The 17,762-nt window shown below is 53.9% G+C and overlaps 4 protein-coding genes across 4 annotated transcripts; 3 read left to right on the top strand and 1 right to left on the bottom strand.

The window, feature by feature from the left end:
* Positions 1–3,871: 3,871 nt before the first annotated feature.
* MYCGRDRAFT_106864 (uncharacterized protein) lies at positions 3,872–5,495 on the bottom strand (the record flags this gene model as incomplete). Its single annotated transcript, XM_003857618.1, has 1 exon — positions 3,872–5,495. The coding sequence occupies one exon, from the start codon at positions 5,414–5,416 to the stop codon at positions 3,872–3,874; it is 1,545 nt and encodes a 514-aa protein (XP_003857666.1).
* A 1,054-nt stretch (positions 5,496–6,549) lies between these two features.
* On the top strand, positions 6,550–8,281 carry MYCGRDRAFT_33626 (uncharacterized protein; the record flags this gene model as incomplete). The annotated part of the gene is made up of 2 exons (XM_003855933.1): positions 6,550–6,659; positions 6,715–8,281. Coding segments are annotated over 2 exons (1,677 nt in total), but the record flags the coding sequence as incomplete, so codon positions are not given.
* A 2,746-nt stretch (positions 8,282–11,027) lies between these two features.
* Positions 11,028–14,982, top strand: MYCGRDRAFT_35302 (uncharacterized protein; the record flags this gene model as incomplete). The annotated part of the gene is made up of 2 exons (XM_003855934.1): positions 11,028–11,892; positions 11,945–14,982. The coding sequence occupies 2 exons, from the start codon at positions 11,028–11,030 to the stop codon at positions 14,980–14,982; spliced, it is 3,903 nt and encodes a 1,300-aa protein (XP_003855982.1).
* An 866-nt stretch (positions 14,983–15,848) lies between these two features.
* On the top strand, positions 15,849–17,616 carry MYCGRDRAFT_106866 (uncharacterized protein; the record flags this gene model as incomplete). Its single annotated transcript, XM_003855935.1, has 3 exons — positions 15,849–16,020; positions 16,073–17,438; positions 17,501–17,616. 3 exons carry the CDS (start codon positions 15,892–15,894, stop codon positions 17,614–17,616), a joined length of 1,611 nt encoding a protein of 536 aa, XP_003855983.1.
* Positions 17,617–17,762: the final 146 nt, after the last annotated feature.

The following is a 17,762-nucleotide window of genomic DNA, read 5'->3' on the forward strand; positions in this document are numbered from 1 at the left end:
GAATCCATCAGCTTTGCAACTCGCTCATCGGCACGACCTTTTCGAAGCAGAACTCGCGTGGCCGAGGCATGGGCAAGGACGTGTCCACCGACTGGCTTTCGTCCATCGGCACCGGCGAAGGACATCGCTCCCGGATCGGACTGGACTTGGCTAGATGGTGGAGGAGGGAAGGTCAGCGATCTCTCCCTCCACGACATGCGAGTCGCAAGTGCAGACGTACTTGGTCATGAAGACACAGATGTTGAATTCCTCCGCGAAGTCGGCCAGCTTGCGGAGGTGGACGTTGAGTTTCTGCTGGCGCTCGTTCAACTCTCCACGGCCTTGATAGTCGCTGCGGAAGAGGTTGAGAATGCTGTCGACGATCAACAGCCGATACTCCCCTCCGACAAACAGCTCTCCCAGAGCACAGAGCGTTTCCTGCTGATCTTCGCTGTTGTTCGCGCGATGAACGATGATATTTTCGTTCGCCGCTTCTGGGTCAACTGGAATATGTCAGCATGTAGAAGTGATGCACGGAAGGTGCACTTACTGTCGAAACGCTCCGCGATCTGGATGATGCGCTCTGGACGGAAGGTGCCCTCGGTGTCTATGCTAGTCGTCAGCGAAGGTGTGGAGGTGAGCGACAGATGCTGACGTACCAAGGATGACCACCTTACCGTTGCCGCCGCCTCGAGATACTGGTAGCTGAGCGACGACCGCCAGTGTGTGTGAGAGTTGGGTCTTGCCGCATCGGAACTCGCCGAACACTTCATTCACGCTGCGTGACTCGAAGCCACCTGGAGTGTACGTCAGTAGCCATTGTACAAGTACGTGAGGAGGTGCTATGATTACCACCGAGCATTTTGTCGAATGATGCACTCCCAGTCGACAGGCGGAAGCAGGTCTTGCGTTTGAGGAGCAGTTCGGCAGCTGTCATGAACCTCGAGCCGGCGGCCTATCGATGTATCAGCAAAGGTGTCACCCAACGTGCTCTTGCTATAACGATGCTCACCTGGCATTTCTTGCATGCTTCCTTGACCTTTTCGACTTTGATGTCGGAGAAGCCTTTGATGAGGAGCAGACGCTTGGTGGGAGTACTCTGGACGGACTGTGAACGAGGATGTGAGCAGGTGAGACTCCATGGAGGTGTCCGTTGCAGGTGAGGCTCACGCCGACGGTGAAGTACATCGCCAGCTTCAGCTTCGCAATGTCGGCGGCATTGATTCCTGGGTGAAGTCAGCATTGAGCTCTGAGGAGTGGCATTGATGCAGTCTGAAGCTGACCGTGAGACTGCAGCGTGTCAATGTCGATGATGAAGTTCTGCTGCTCCTCTTCGGGCTCCGAACTGGCGACGGAGGCAGGCATCTTGTTGAAAGTGCGAGCGTCGGAGTGGTGGATGCGTGATGGGACGACAATGAGTGTGCAGCAATGTAATCTGTGAGATGGTGAAGTGAGTGGTATAGCAGGTCGGGTTGGGAATGAAGCAGATGGGAGAAGAGTTGAGAGACCTGAGCGAACATGCTCCGTGCGTCAAGGCGGCCGCCATGCTCGCGATGGGAAGAAGCGCGTCCGCTAAGTCCGCTCATCTTGTCGTGCAGAAGGCAGGAGCGACAGTCGTGCTTTCCGACCTCGAAGCCAGGTCTTGGCAAATCTCAACCTCATCCCATCGAGGAAGTGAAGGTGATCCGCGATCTTGACCTACATCAGTGACATCTCTGGAAACGAGGGAACTGGGAGATGAACAACACTCGAGACAAATGAGATACTGTTGTCGCAAGAATCACCATAAACATATGTTGGCATATGCCTATAGTATCTTCCAGTGCGGCATCGAGTACCTGTTAGATTGCATGTCCTGGGGTCTCACATCGACACCGCTCGCTCCGCTCTCCGCCTCCCTCCCCCAATTCTTTCTTGAATACCTTCCTCCTCGCTTCCGCCCTCCGTCACCGGCGTCCATCGTCCGCTGCGCTCCGTCTGGTCTGGGTTACAAGGTATGTGTCTGGGTTGTTGTGGTCGTTAAGGAAACTTTTGTGCCGCCGGTCGTGAGATCGTTGAACGCTGGACTGTTTGTATGCTTAGAATGCGCAGAAAACCAAATGTGATCGGCCAGAAGTGGAGAGTCTATTGCACGGCTTCGCGGCCACTGAACCGCGCTTCTCGGTTGCAAGAGGCCTAGATAGCGACCTGGGACGGGGCGACCGGCGCAAGCTCTGGCTGCATGCCAACAGGGGGGAGGCCGTTCGCGTCACCGTTGATCAAGCCGCCTTCAGGACCGGCCTGGACGCAGTCACGGCTGATGTGGCCAGGCTCGCCACAGCGGTAGCAAGTCTTGCCAGCGCTGTTCAACGGACCACCGTTGGGAGCAGTGCAGTCGCGAGAGATGTGACCAAGCTTGCCGCAGGCGTAGCACTTCATGGCCTGAGCCTGACAATCGCGAGCAAAGTGGTTTGGTCCTCCGCACTTGTAGCAAGTGGCCGCACGGTTGGCACCTGGGAAGCCACCGCGACCAATTCCAGCACCGAATCCGCCACGCATTGGTGGTCCACCGATTCCGCGGCCTATTGGGGCTCCCCCAGCGTTTGGAGTTGGGCAGTTGCGCTGCAAAAGTCAGTCAAGTTGCAGTCGCGCACAAGTCTGCATTCATACCGCAAGGTGACCTGGTTGGCCACACGAGTAGCAGCTTCCGCCACGAGCACCACCGCTCAAACGGAGCGTTGGGCAGTCAGCCTGGACGTGGCCGAGGCCCTGGCAATGGTAGCATTGCTTGGCTGGGGATGATCAGCAAATGGCTGGTATCTCTGGGTCGAGGGGTCCATCTTTACTCTCAGTTGTCCTTGGCAAGGGGCAGTTGTTGCTCTCATGGCCTGTATGAAGCGATCAGCGCATATTCCATATCCGACCCTCGATGTCCCGACGATGCTCTTACCCGGCTGCTTGCAGTTGTAGCACAACCGCTCACTGCTAGAGCACACCTCGGCGTAGTGACCGACGTTGCCGCACTTGTAGCAGGCACGGCGCGCAAGGGACGACATTCTGTTGTTTCCTTCGAAATTCTGCCGCGAGCCTTCGTCAGGACCCTGCATCATGACTGGGATGTTCATATCCATTTTTCTGCTGCGATGGTGGACGGTTGTGATGGGTCGAAGGACTTTTCAAGCGATGAAGGGATGTTCGGTTGGCGGTGGTGAATGCGTCGATGGCGTACCTAGTAAGGTAGTACTGGTCTTGTTCTTCCTGCTATTTAACCGTTAACTCCAATTGATTCAAATGCTCCAGCATGTGCGTCCATCTCCATCTCGAACCATGTCGCATTGTCCTCGGCTTCGATGCAGCGTGCCGACAATGCGCATGTCGGTTGCGCCGATGCGATCTCATGGCACACAATGGCTGACTGACCTCTGCGATTTTCTGACTCCGTTCTCACAACTCCTCTGCCCTCGACTAAAGCTGTGTATGCTTGAAAGGAAGCAGAAAAGTCTTGTTGTGGTATGGAAAGAAGATTGAGGATTGTGCGAAGATCGACATGCACGACTTCCAATTCTTTGCCCCCGCGGTTGGGCGGTTGGGCGGTCCGTAGATGCATCACGTGCGATCTAGATGTCCTGCAGGAACGTTTCAGATGATGGTACTGTCACACGCAAGGGAAAGGCATTTCCGAGCGCCAAGAGATGCACTTATGTCTTGTCAGAGGCAAGCTCGACAGCGTCGCGCGATACGAGTGAGGTGTGTGTTACGCGCCGGTTGGCCACCTTGATGAGGCATTTGCTACATTGGGGTAGAAGGCTTTGCTTCACTGCTGGGTTTATGCTGTCGTGTCTAGATATCTTCATGCTCCAAAACATGCCCGCGTTGTTTCATCATAAGTCAGATCTGTCGTCAATTCACATTCCTAGTCCTCCTTCTCAATCACAGCCGGCGCCTTGACTGTCCTCTCGTTGAGGAATTCCAAGCCTTCGCCGCCGTAGCTGATAAGTGGGCTGACCTCAACCCCCTCGTCTGGATTCTCGCTGGTCACTATCGCTCCAACAGCCTTCAAGAACCGGGTACCTTGCTGGAGGATATCCTTTCGCGATGTGTCTTGGTCGTCTTCACCAGTGCCCTTTGCGTTCTTGAGTGGCGAGAACTCATCCTCACGCTTGACCTCCATGCATGCAAACTTGTCCATCTCCAAGAATGGGAAGCAGTCAAAGACGAACTGCTCCAGCTTGATACCATTGGGCTTCTCCGGCTTGACTGGAGCACCCTTCTCGTCGACAGTAGGGATCTTCTTCTTCGCGACGTGATGTGGGAGCTTGTGCATCCACGCTGGGATCGAGTTCAGGAACTCAAAGCTGTAGTAGTGGTTGACAATGTTGGCAGCGCGGAATTTGAGCAATTCACTGTTCTTCGCATCTTTGGCCTCGGCGGTCTCCTCATCGATCTCCGAGTATTCGACGACATCAGGTTTCCCATTCTTCTGCACAATCAGACCGACGCTCTCCTTTGCGTTGCGCTTCCGCACGACCTTGGTGGCGATGGAGACGCCCTTCTCAGCACTAAAGCCAATGAAAGTTGGATCCGCGACACGCACGAGGCAGTTGTCGACGCAATAGGCGTGGATATGCTGAACGCCGCGCTTCTCCATATCTCCAACAATGCCCGAGCCAATGAGTGCAGAGTACAACCCTCCATTTCCGTCCGGCGCCACGGCAACCTTGTGCTTGCTCTCGAGCAAAATCTTGCCCTCCATGGTAATGCACGGCAGAACGCCCTGCTCAAAGAAGATGACGTTGTGACGGCTGAGACCAAAGTATTTGTTCTCCTCGAAGAAGTCTTGGGTAGGCTTGCGAGTTGGTCCTGAAGTCATGATGTACCACGGAATAACCACTTCCTCCTTATTGTGCTCCTTGCTGGCGAGGTGTTGCAGTTTCCAGATGCGTTCTGCTTGCAGCTGGAAGAGAGATTTATGGCTCGGCAACTCAATGTCGTAGCATCCTTTGGGCGCTGAGCTACCCAGTCTTGTTCCCTGACCACCAGCCATGAGTACGACACCGACTTTGTTGTCCGCAATCATCTTCAGACCCGAGCTGTACCACTTCTTCAGATCCTCCTCGTTGCTGTCAATGGTTGATGTGGTGACCGTATCGGGCAGCACTTCAAGCTTCGGCTTCTCGTCCTCATTCTCCGCCTTTGGGGGATTCAGTGCTCGGTCGGTAATCTTGTTGATGTGCTCTGGATCGATTGGCTGTAGTTGTTGATACAATGCACCCTTCTCTCCAGGCTTGAGATCATCCCAAAAGGACAGGACTTGGCCTTGACCAGCCTGTTCGTACTTGCTCTTGAGCTCGGCGTATTCAGAGTCTGTCGGTGGCTCTGCTGTTGGCTCCGAGCTCTGATTACCACCGATGTGGAGCGCGGAAGCCATCTTGTTCATGGTGCCCTTGACTGCGTCCATGTTTGGATTGTCGAGGTCGAGGGGGAAGATGTTACGATTGAGGTCAAGGAGAGGTCGGTGGAGGCTTTGTTCGTGGTTGAAGAGAAAGGGGTGTATTCGAGAAGGAGGTGAGAGGAGAGAAGGTGAAATTCGTTTCTCCCATCGCTGGAGCAAGCGTTTCGAAGCTCCAACAGCTTGGTGCAGCCCGCGTTCCGTCTATTTATGGCAACTACGTCAGCAGCGGTATAGAACCTAGAGCAAGGACATCGACGCGAGAATCTGTCTTTTGACAACGGAATGTTCACATCTTTTCCATATTCCATCACCAACTACTCCGCTGACATCAGGCATTCGAGAAGGCGCTGCGAGAACGTTGTCAGCAATGGGACGAGACGCCAGCGAACATGATGTGTCGACTCTCAAGCAGGCTTTTACCAATGCAGATACATGTATCATACGATGCTAGTTCCGGGACTCTTCGAAGATTGATGGAGTCATCTGGCGAGTCGTTCGCTACCAGGCTCCGCCCCTGATGATCGAGAAGACATCCCCTTTACCTCAGCATCGACCCGTAGATCATCGGCGAGATCAGTTTCAAGAGCCAAGACGGCAGGCTGAACGCAAGCAAGGAATTCTTAGATCTCGTGGACAAGAAAATTTCTATTCAGACCCAAATCGAGAAGGATGCCTGGACCAGTCTCGCAACGCCTCTGAACGTTAGGACCAGCATGGCCTTGATACCTGTACCCTCCAAAGAGGTTGCGTGAGACTGCCCAAGCGTGAGGAGTTATGTTCGGAGAAGAAGAGGATGATTCCGCAGCTTGTGAGTCTCAGAGACAGTGCATGCAATACCTTCCCAAAGTGTACCACAATAGGATATCCGACCGGTAGGGCATCATTCCTGTCAAGTATGAGGCAACATTTCCCTTCTCGGTATCTCTTCCATCGCGCGTTTGCGTCGTTCTACCTGCTCAAAGATGCGGCCACAGTCATTACATATCATTGGGAGCTTGTTCACTGTTGCTCTTGCTGGCTTCCCATCAGCACCGGACGATCTGATTAAAATTCAAGCGGGTGACTCCAGCGTCTCCTACAAGCAGGTGCGTTTTCCGTCCGACCACTAGACTACGATCGCTGACCTTGGGCAGACAACGATATGTGAGACCAAAGCTCGCGGCTTTGCTGGCTACGTGCATCTACCTGCATCTGCACTTGGTGAGATCCAGCCTCTCGAGCAATACAATGTGTCCATGTTCTTCTGGTAGTAAGTTTGCTCCGAAGGCCTCCGGCATAAAGGAATGATATTGACAGCCCACTAGCTTCGAGGCGCGACAACATCCCGAAAATGCGAAGACAGCCATCTATCTTGCTGGAGGGCCCGGCCAATCGTCACTATACGGAGCCACGTCTGGTGGAGGGCCTTGCACTGTCCTTCCGAACTCGAATGATACTAAGTACAACCCGCACGCATGGAACGAACACGTCAATGTCCTCTACGTTGATCAACCGGTCGGAGCTGGATTCTCTTACGACAAGTTGGTCAACAGCACTCAGGACCTCCTCGCAGAACAGGGCTCAATCATTGCGATCGAGGATTACGACAGCGAGCCAGTACCCGCCGAAAGTACGACCTTCCTATACGGAACATTTTCGAGTCAGAATCTGAGCCGTACCGCACCCACCACAGCGGTCGCAGCTCGCACGCTTTGGCACTTTGCACAAGTCTGGTTCTCCTCCTTCCCGGAATACAAAACACAAGACAAAAGCATTTCCATCTGGGGCAATTCATACGGGGCCTATTCTGCTCCGGTCAGTGCTGAACATTTCGCGCGGCAAAATAAGAAGATACAAAGCGGAGAGTTCAAGGGCACTGTGTTGGACATCGATGCTGTCGGATGGACGAACGGCTGTACCGATATGCTGTACCAAGCGGAGTGGTTCCCGGACATGGCTTACAACAACACATACGGTCTGGAAGCCATCTCTCGGGACACCTTCAACGCTGCAAAGTCCGACTACAGCAAGCCTGGTGGATGCCGCGACCTCATGTTGAAATGTCGGGGGCTCGGCGACCTGAGTGATCCGCATCACCTGTCCATCGACCCCACGGTGAACGCTGTTTGTGCCCAAGCCACGATCTACTGTGCGACGGCTGTCATACAACCTTACATTGACTCAGGTCGAAGTCGATACGACATTGCCCACTTCCAGCCTGATCCCTCACCTTCGCAATATCACATCGGATTCTTCAATCGTGCCTGGGTCCAGCGAGAACTCGGAGTGCCGCTCAACTTCACCGCCAATGCGAACAATGTTTTCAGCGCCTTCTATGCCAGCGGCGACCCTTTCCGTACCGCAGGCATGAAAAGCATTGAATATCTCCTCTCAATCGGCGTCAAAGTGGCCATGATCTACGGCGATCGCGATTACACTTGCCCCTGGAACGGAGGCGAGCAGCTCAGCTTGCAAGCGAACTGGACTGGAGCTGAGATCTTCCGCGGAGCAGGCTATGCTTCTATTCGCACCACTTCGTGCGACAGTGGTGGCGTCGTTCGCCAACATGGCAATCTCTCGTTCTCGCGAGTATTTGACGCCGGTCATGACGCAGCGGCTTATCAACCGCAGCTGGTTCACCAAATCTTCGACCGCGTCATGCGGGATCAGGATGTTGCGAGTGGGACGCAAGATACGTCTGGTTCAGATGGTGGTCGATATGCTACGGCCGGACCTTCGAGCGTATTTGGGTGGAAGAACGTGTTGCCGGAGCCGCCAGGTGTTGACTGCAATCTGTATGCTGTGAGCTCGTCTTGCACAACTGAGCAATACGCTGCGCTTCAGAACGGGACAGCGGTGTTGAACGAATTTCGAGTGGTCAGTCCTGCTTGAGCCTGGCCTGGGAGGGCCCAACTTGCTGTCTTGGAGTAGATGAGTTAGCATGCCTTACGCGGTGCCTACTCGCCTGATCAGCATATCCTGCTGTAATAGGTACCTGCATGTCTTGCCAATCTTCCTGAATTGTCTACACGAGTCCACGGCTGCTTCGCATCCCACCACGTTCGTCCACCCTAAAACAGACAACGCATGCATGTGAATATCGCGCTAGTGGAGGCGGGGCAAACTTTCTTTCTGGCTGCAAGGTGCTCAGCCTTTGAGCCTCTCGCTGCTGCCTTTACGCAGACACCGCAACAAACCAAGCTTTCGACTCACACGTTAGCTCTTCACCCTCTTGGACTTCTTGAAGATCGAGTCAGACAAAGCTGCAGTCCAACGACACAAGAAGCATCGCCAACACCACATCCGCCGACGCAATTCATAGCTGCTTGCTGGAGGTCAGGATCGCAACCATGCTACAATCACCAGAAATGACAGACGACAACCCGCCGGCGCTATCGAGCGAACATGGAGTGTTCCGCTTCATGGACTTGGCGCCTGAACTGCGTGAGCTCGTCTACTTTCACGCATGCTGTCCGTTCCCACCAATCGAAACCAACGCCATCAACAACACGCCGAATCGAGTACACATTCCCAGCATCGCGCAGCTATCAAGAACCACACGCAAGGAGGCGCTGGCAGTATTCTACCGCAATCGAGAAGTCGTCATCAGTTTTCACTGTCGACGAAACATTGACCGCGCAATGAAGTGGGCGAAAGCCTGGGGCGATTCGTCCTACATGTCTTCGGCCATTGTTATATCAGGCACCATGTCGAAGTGCAGCAACGACTGGTACCAACTCCGAGTGTCTTGCTCTGGAGACGAAGCGCAATTCCGTGTCGACGTGCGCCCGCATACGGAAGAACGCTCGAATAAGCAATGTCTGGCTATGCGGGATGGTCTGGCTAGACATCTTGAGCGGGAGACTGCGAACAAACAGCAAGAATATGAGCGTGGGCGACTCAACAGCAAGCATCTGCTGGGCGTGTTGACCGTGGTTCTGCGACTTTCAGCCCGATATCTTCCAGAGGAGACCCAGCCCGACAATTTCTGAGTTTAGACATGCCACCAGCAGCGGGCACCAGGAAAAGAACCATCCACCACTATCAGCGCAACAAAGGCCGCAGAATGAGCAATGCTGGCCGATGCCGGCCTTGCCTTCGCATGGAAGACCTTTGTATCCAGACAGGGAGATGGGCGTATCCGGAGAGTCTCGTGGATGGCAGGTCAATGGAGGTGCGCATCGTTACAGCTGGATCAGCGACCATCGTGCGAATATGGTCATCGATGCTGTGTGGACGAAGAACTTGTCCGTCGATCTGTCGAGCTTGCTGCTTGGTTACTTTATTGGTGTCGTTGTTGTACAGACTTGGCTATCGTTCGAGGCAAACCCGGTGTTTGCATTGGGAATTTGCTCTGCCGAATCCCCGATGCCCGATGCGAGCCCAAATTAGCATGACGTACGCACATGTGGAGAGCGCCAAAAGTATGCACGCGGGCCGTTGGAACTTGGGAGACCCTGACCTAAAGAAGGGGACACGCTGGTGCATTTGATGAACAAGGCTCTCAAGATTGCGGTCGACGAGGGATGCCGTAGACTAGCTGTACGAATAGACCAGGTAGATCTATCCCGCCTGATCAAAAGAACTCTCACGGACCGTACGAATGCCCTGTCGTTGTGGGAAGATCGGGGATAGTCCGTCCATTGTGGAGTCATTGTGACTGCACTGTACGGGAGTACTTGACAAGTTCTCGGCGGTACGCCGCCACAGCGACAACCAACGGATCCATGAAACGAGGGAGCACAAGCTGCACGCAGGATGCGCTATCGTTCTCAGGAGTCGGTCAGTCGACCACCCCTCTTGTGTGGGCGAGGTATCCTGGCTATCGTTGAGGAGTTGAAGAGCAGAAAAGAATCCATGCCAGTATGACGTGGGACAAGCACGTTATTGTGAGGATGTCTGGTCTCCTGTCTCGCTTGTTTTATAACAGCTCGTGGGCGGCGCGAGAGTAATTAGGACACAAGCCCAACCAGGGGAACCAGAAACTGCGAAGCCAAAGGAAAGCAGCCATGAGGAGGAGATAATTATATACTCGTACTGTGGCATTTTAACCTTTGTTTCATCGCCTAAAGTTCAGCCTCTGATGAAATCCGCCGGCGGCCCTGCATTCGCTGACAGCGCTGGACCGTGAAGCACGTCGTCGAGCTGCACCGCATTCGCGTAAAGAGGACGATAGCATAACGGTATTCAACGACCAACGACCGTAGTTGCAACAACGTGGTTGAGGGGAATGTACATGTCGCTGTGGATGCCCAGGGTTGATCGTCAGCCGCTGATCCGTTTCCCTGCCGGAGCCCATCGCGCTACGGTATCTCTCCTTCCCTTCTGGCGGTCTCACAGCTACCTCCACCACACCACCACAATCTCTCCTCGATCGCCCTCGATCCTCGACCCTCGCGCCGACCGCCGCAGCCACCAACATCGCTAGCCCGACTCTCCCTACGACGCAGATCTGTACATGACCTACGACCCGCTCCGCTGAGCTTCGCCGAGACTGTCCGAGCAAAAGCTCGCCAGTCGCACCGTTCTCTCCGCTAAGACGAAGCGTCATTGTCCCTTTCGCGACGACGGGCAGCAAAGCCGATTGCCATGCCCGCCTGAGCCCTCGCGATCCGATTCGGTCTTCCTACCCTCCGCGATGCTGCAAGAAGAGACTTCGGCAGCTGTGGCCAGCATCCTCTCCAACTTCGCCAAGCAGTATGCTCCTCTGGAAGCGGATTCATTCCCTGCAAAGGCCATCGCGAATGGAATTAAGAACACCAAAATTGCTCTACCGGGCGATGATTCAGTGGAGAAGCGTACTCTAGAGCGCGAGCTGACTAGCCTTGCGACGCGGATCCAGTTTCTCGAGGCTCGCGCTACAAGCGGAACCAGTTCGTTACCCATCACTCCCAACGAGCCACTTTCTTCGGCATTCTCGGAGGACACCTCGTCGCCAAGGTCCGCAGCGAACCAGCACCGCCAGCGCTCATCGTCATGGGTCAACAACCTCCTGGCTAAGAGCGAGGGCGAGCCTCATCCTCGACAACTCACTGAAGAACAATTTTCATTTCTACGTGAGCACATCGACCAACAAGCGCAAGAGATTCGGACTCAGAAGGAATTTATCGACGGTATCAAATCGCAGCTGACGCACCAGCAAACCGCTACAAAAGCTGCACTCGATACCTTGGGCAACTCGCAGTCAATCGAGCAGCTGAAGCGGGAGATTGAGAAAAATGCGCAAATCAATGCTACATACCAAAAAGTGCTGCGAGAGATCGGCACCATCATTACAGCTGTCGCCAATGGAGATCTCAGCAAGAAAGTGCTCATTCATGCCACGGAGAAAGATCCGGAGATTGCGAGGTTCAAGCACACGATCAACAAGATGGTGGACCAGTTGCAAGAGTTTGCTAGTCAAGTAACACATTTGGCGAAAGAGGTGGGAACAGAAGGACGCCTCGGAGGACAAGCCGTCGTGCCTGGCGTCGACGGTATTTGGGCGGAGCTTACGCAAAACGGTATGTGGAAGTCGAGATATACAGGAACTACGGACATACTGACTTTTCGCAGTGAACGTCATGGCCCAAAATTTGACCGACCAGGTGCGAGAAATCGCAGTTGTAACCACCGCCGTTGCACAAGGTGATCTGAGCCGCAAGATTCAACGACCAGCCAGAGGCGAGATTCTCCAACTTCAACAGACTATCAACTCCATGGTGGGACAGCTCCGGACCTTCGCAACGGAAGTTACGAGAGTGTCGCGCGATGTCGGCACGGAGGGTGTTCTTGGAGGTCAAGCTCAAATCGAAGGCGTACAGGGCATGTGGAGCGACCTTACTGTGAACGTGAATGCTATGGCAAACAATCTCACTGCCCAGGTGCGAGATATTGCGGAGGTGACAACAGCCGTGGCCCGAGGCGACCTCACGCAGCAGGTTAAAGCGCAATGTAAGGGGGAGATCCTGGCCTTGAAAACCACCATCAACTCCATGGTGCACCAGCTACGGCAATTCGCGCATGAAGTCACCAAGATCGCGCGTGAGGTCGGGACAGAAGGTCGCCTAGGTGGACAAGCAACAGTTCACGGAGTCGAGGGCACATGGAAAGACTTGACGGAGAACGTAAATGGCATGGCCATGAATCTGACCACCCAAGTGCGCGAGATCGCAGAAGTCACAACCGCCGTCGCGCAAGGAGATCTCAGCAAAAAGGTCGAGGCCGAAGTCAAGGGTGAAATTTTGGCCTTGAAGAGCACCATCAATTCCATGGTTGACCGTCTGGGTACGTTTGCTTTCGAGGTTAGCAAGGTCGCGAGAGAAGTCGGAACCGAAGGAGTTTTGGGCGGACAAGCAGAGGTTGCCAATGTCGAAGGAAAATGGAAAGATCTTACCGACAATGTCAACACCATGGCCAACAACTTGACTGGTCAGGTGCGGAGCATTTCAGACGTCACACAGGCCATTGCACGCGGTGACATGAGCCAGCGAATCAAGGTGCACGCTCAGGGAGAGATTCAGACATTGAAGGACACGATCAACGACATGGTGACGCGACTGGACGCTTGGTCACTCGCGGTGAAGCGGGTGGCTCGTGACGTCGGTGTCGACGGCAAGATGGGTGGACAGGCAGAAGTCGAAGGCATCACTGGTCGCTGGAAGGAGATCACGACCGATGTGAACATTATGGCTCAAAATTTGACCTCGCAAGTGAGAGCTTTTGCCGACATTACCCACGCGGCCATGAAAGGAGATTTCACCAAGATGATCAATGTCGAAGCGTCTGGCGAAATGAACGAGCTGAAGAACAAGATCAACAAGATGGTCCTCAACTTGCGCGAAAGTATCCAGAAGAACAATCAAGCAAGAGAGGCCGCCGAGTTGGCCAACAAGACGAAATCGGAGTTCCTGGCAAACATGTCCCACGAGATTCGAACACCTATGAACGGAATCATCGGAATGACACAGCTTACCTTGGACACCGAGCTTGAGCAGAACCAACGGGACATGCTCAACATCGTCTTCTCGCTCGCCAACAGCTTACTGACGATTATTGATGACATCTTGGACATTTCCAAGATTGAAGCAAATCGCATGATCCTAGAGGAAGAGCCGTTCTCACTGCGAGGTCTCGTCTTCAACAGCTTAAAGTCACTTGCAGTCCGAGCCAACGAGAAGGACATCAGCTTGGTGTATGATACCGACAGCTCAGTGCCCGACTACATCGTGGGCGACTCCTTCCGACTTCGACAGATCATTCTCAATCTCGCCGGCAACGCCATCAAATTCACCGAGCACGGGGAAGTGCGTGTTAAGATATTCTCTGACCACAGTACACGATGCACCGATAGTGAGGTTGTCGTCAAATTCGCCGTCTCCGATACTGGTATTGGCATCCACTCCAACAAGTTGGATTTGATCTTCGACACGTTTCAGCAGGCTGACGGGTCGACCACACGGAAGTTCGGAGGTACTGGATTGGGCCTGTCGATCTCTCGGAGACTGGTGACTTTGATGCGTGGCAAGATGTGGGTCGAATCAAATTATGGCTCAGGCAGCACATTCTTCTTCACCTGTGTTGTACGGCTGGGCAATCCGGATGTTGCAAAAATCATGCCACAACTACAGCAGTATCGAAAGCACAACGTGCTCTTTGTCGACAACGGTAATACGGACAGTTCGGAGGAGATCGCGGCTGGCATCCGAGCTTTGGATCTGGTCCCTTGTGTGGTGGGCAAGGGAAAGGTTCCTCACTCCGAAATCAGCCCAGACGACCAGTACGACTGCGTGATCATCGATAACAGCGAGACGGCTCAGAAGTTGCGCAGCTTGGAACGTTTCAAGTACATTCCCATCGTCATGGTGGCGCCGGCCATCTCGGTGAACTTCAAGACCGCGTTGGAGAACGGAATCTCAAGCTACATGACTACGCCATGCCTTCCAATCGACCTGGGCAATGCTCTGGTGCCCGCACTCGAGGGCCGCGCAGCACCCATGTCAGCCGACCACAGTCGGACATTCGATATCCTCCTCGCAGAAGACAACGCGGTGAATCAAAAACTCGCCGTCAAGATCCTGACCAAGCACAACCACACAGTGACAGTCGCCAACAACGGCCTTGAAGCCTTTGAAGCGATTCGCAAGAAGCGCTTCGATGTCGTTCTCATGGACGTGCAAATGCCCGTCATGGGAGGGTTCGAAGCGACGGCCAAGATTCGCGAATACGAACGAACTCACGAGCTAGCACGTTCGCCCATTATCGCCCTCACCGCACACGCCATGCTTGGCGACCGCGAGAAGTGTATCCAAGCGCAAATGGACGAGTACCTCTCCAAACCCCTCAAGCCCAATCAGCTCATTCAGACGATCCTGAAATGTGCGACCCTAGGCGGTGCGTTACTTGACCGGAGGAACGATGGGCGCGGTTTGCTCATGGAAGAGGACAAACCCGTTTCTGATAATTCGAGTCTTCCTGCAGATCACAATCGGTTGCTCACGCCCCCGAAACGACCGGGTGTCGATCGTGGGTACACGGAGAATGGACCGCCCGGTTTGGAAAGTCCGGCGATAGTAACCGACGACCAGGATGATCCGATGATCAGAGTACGTTGACGATGGTGTCGAATTGAGAGAGCACAGCTGACATTGACCTTGCAGGAGAGTCTTGTTCGTGCCCATAGCAGCTGAGAAGACCAGGAAGTGGAACTGTCACCATACTGATCTCAACGCCGGAACAAGGTCAGCTTTCCCGCGGTTGCATAGCATGCTTCTTTGAAGAGGTTTCCTGCGCAGCATGTGCTCCAAGAGAAGAGGCATTCATCGTCGGGTACGGGCATTCGGCGCTGATCAGGATGCTTATGAGAACCGGCTCATCCTTGGACAAGAAGATTGGGGACACACGATTGCAGAGACTGGGACTGGACTTATTTACACCCTACAGCCTGCTGAGACTTTTTGTGAACGAGGTCGTTGTTGGATACATCGGAATATCTTTACAGCTCATGTTCGGCACTCCGCTGGAGTGGTGGACCGGAAGCTCCTGAACGCATGACGACTGGCAGCATTGATTGCTGCGTTATTGTGATTCTGACGATAAAACATTTACGTACCCTATTGTAGTGGTCGAATTCACCTCGAAATGCTGGGATCTGTTCGCGCCTGAAAGCTAACATCGCCATTTGACCAGTTTCGGTCTAGTCCGACAGCTGCTTACTGATGGAGAGGAGTCGACGATCTGGACTTCCGATGATTAGTGAACACTCGAAGCTCCTCACTTGATTAGTGAACACTCTTCCCACCTCGCCTCGTCCTGTTCCACATCCCCACCTCCGTCCCCAGATCCATTTGCGTTGTTCAAGAGCTGACAAGCGAAGCACTGTTTCACCGTGTATCGACCGCACCAACCGCCACTGCCCGCAGCTCATTCGTTGCTACAACACGAATTGGATCAATCGCAACACTTAACAGCATTCTGTCTCCTTCCATTTGGCTGGACGCTTCTCGGACTTCGTTCATTCGACCATGAGTCCTGCCGTAACATCCAAGAGAAAACGACGCTCGAAGTCGGATGATTCAGAAGATGTTAGCGGCGATGAGAGCAAGAAGCGAGGAAGACCACGAGTGGAGAGGCCTGATGGGTTGGCAGCTGATGTTCGTACGTTCACATGTGCCAGACACGTATGATTACTGATCAATCAATCAGCGTCGTCGCACACAAATTCGAATGGCACAGAGGGCGTACCGACAGCGGAAGGAGTCCACGATGGACGAGCTCCGTAATCAGGTCTCCGATTTGACGTCGAAACTGGCACTCTTGAACAAGGCATTTGGCAGATGTCGGGAACAGCTCACCCTTTCTGGCCTTCGAGGAGATCAAGCGCAGTTACTGCGAGCGACTGCTCAGCAGTTTGATAGCATTGTTGGAGCTACAGATGCGCAATCTGACGGAGGCAGCCCGCCAGCGCTGACAGATTCCAGTCATGCTTCATCAGCAGGATCACAGCCCGGCGAAGAGTCTTCAATGGGACTGACTGAACGAAGCTACGTCCCGTATTGGCTGGACAAGTCCACGCTCGGATATGAGCCTGCCCAAGCGACAGACCACATCGGGATAGGTTACCAGATGCAAGATCGGAGCGATCTTCCTCCCACTCACGACTCCAGTGACCAGGATCAACGAATGCCGGACTCATATACTACATTTCGAGTAGAAGTCCCTCCAGAACCTCAGATCATGCCATCACTACGTGCGGCAAGATCATACGCCACGAAAGAACTCACCTTCGGTCGATACCTCCATCGAGCTGCGATCGAGAAAGGCTACCAGCTCCTCCTCGAACCCGACCGCTGGCCTACGTCGTATGAGCGCGTCTTCAAACTCAGCCTGATGAGCCGAGATCGCAACAGACTGTTGGCAGGAATGCGCCGGGCCTTGTCCCGCACTTCGCTCGATGATCTTGATTCGGACGATTCGCCTTTGGTTCACGTCGGTGGTGCAGGCACTCACTACCCGCGGAGAGATCGCTTTGGAACTATGCGACCTCGGAAGAAGACCTGGAACCTGGGAATTGTTGGTCCACAGGCCCTTGCGATGCTCGACGATGCGGCGCAGAGTGGTCTCTCGGTCGACATGACCGTCGAGATTGCCGGTTTCGAAGGAGAGTGGTTCGATCCGTATGATGTGGAAGGGTACCTTGCTGAGAAGGGCATCAACCTTGACCCAGCCTCGCCGTACGCCGTGATCGAGCTGCCGGACGGATCTGAATCTCCCGTTTCTGTTCCGGGAGACGAATTTTCGAGGTCATCGGAATCAGTGCTGCCGTATGATCACGAGCAATTGAAGTATCTCAACGACTACGCGGCACCAGATGATATTTTCGGCTTGTCGCTTGAAGATCTAGACATGGCTGGGTCTGGATGGGCACACGCAGAGCCACGGACGCCGTTGCATTTATCAGACATGGATGTCGTGAAACAGCACCAGCCTTTGGATATGGGAGTGCACAGCATCCCACTCAAAGATCGACAGAAAAAGACTATGATCATCGACGTCGCCAAGTTCGTCAAAGGTGAGTTCTTCCTGCTGTGGTTCAGGCTAGTCTTTGTATGCTCGAAACTGACAGTACCGCAGCTTTGATCGTAACAGGACGCTGTCTCAGTCGGAGTCCTGGGTATAGGAGGCACGAAGTTGATCGTGCTTTGGAGTTGGCTGCTTTTGAGCCCTTTCCGAGTGTTGTTCCGGTCTGAAGCCTTTCGACTTGACACCAATATTTCGATACACCCGGCTTATGTCGTTGTGTCGCTGTACCGTGACAACGACAACTTCTCCTTTGATGCATCGTCGCTCGATATCTATGCAGCGCCTTACCTCGGAGCTCTATGCGAAGAATTCA

The sequence above is a fragment of the Zymoseptoria tritici genome, chromosome 1, assembly GCF_000219625.1.
Source record: "Zymoseptoria tritici IPO323 chromosome 1, whole genome shotgun sequence".
Taxonomy (NCBI): domain Eukaryota; kingdom Fungi; phylum Ascomycota; class Dothideomycetes; order Mycosphaerellales; family Mycosphaerellaceae; genus Zymoseptoria; species Zymoseptoria tritici.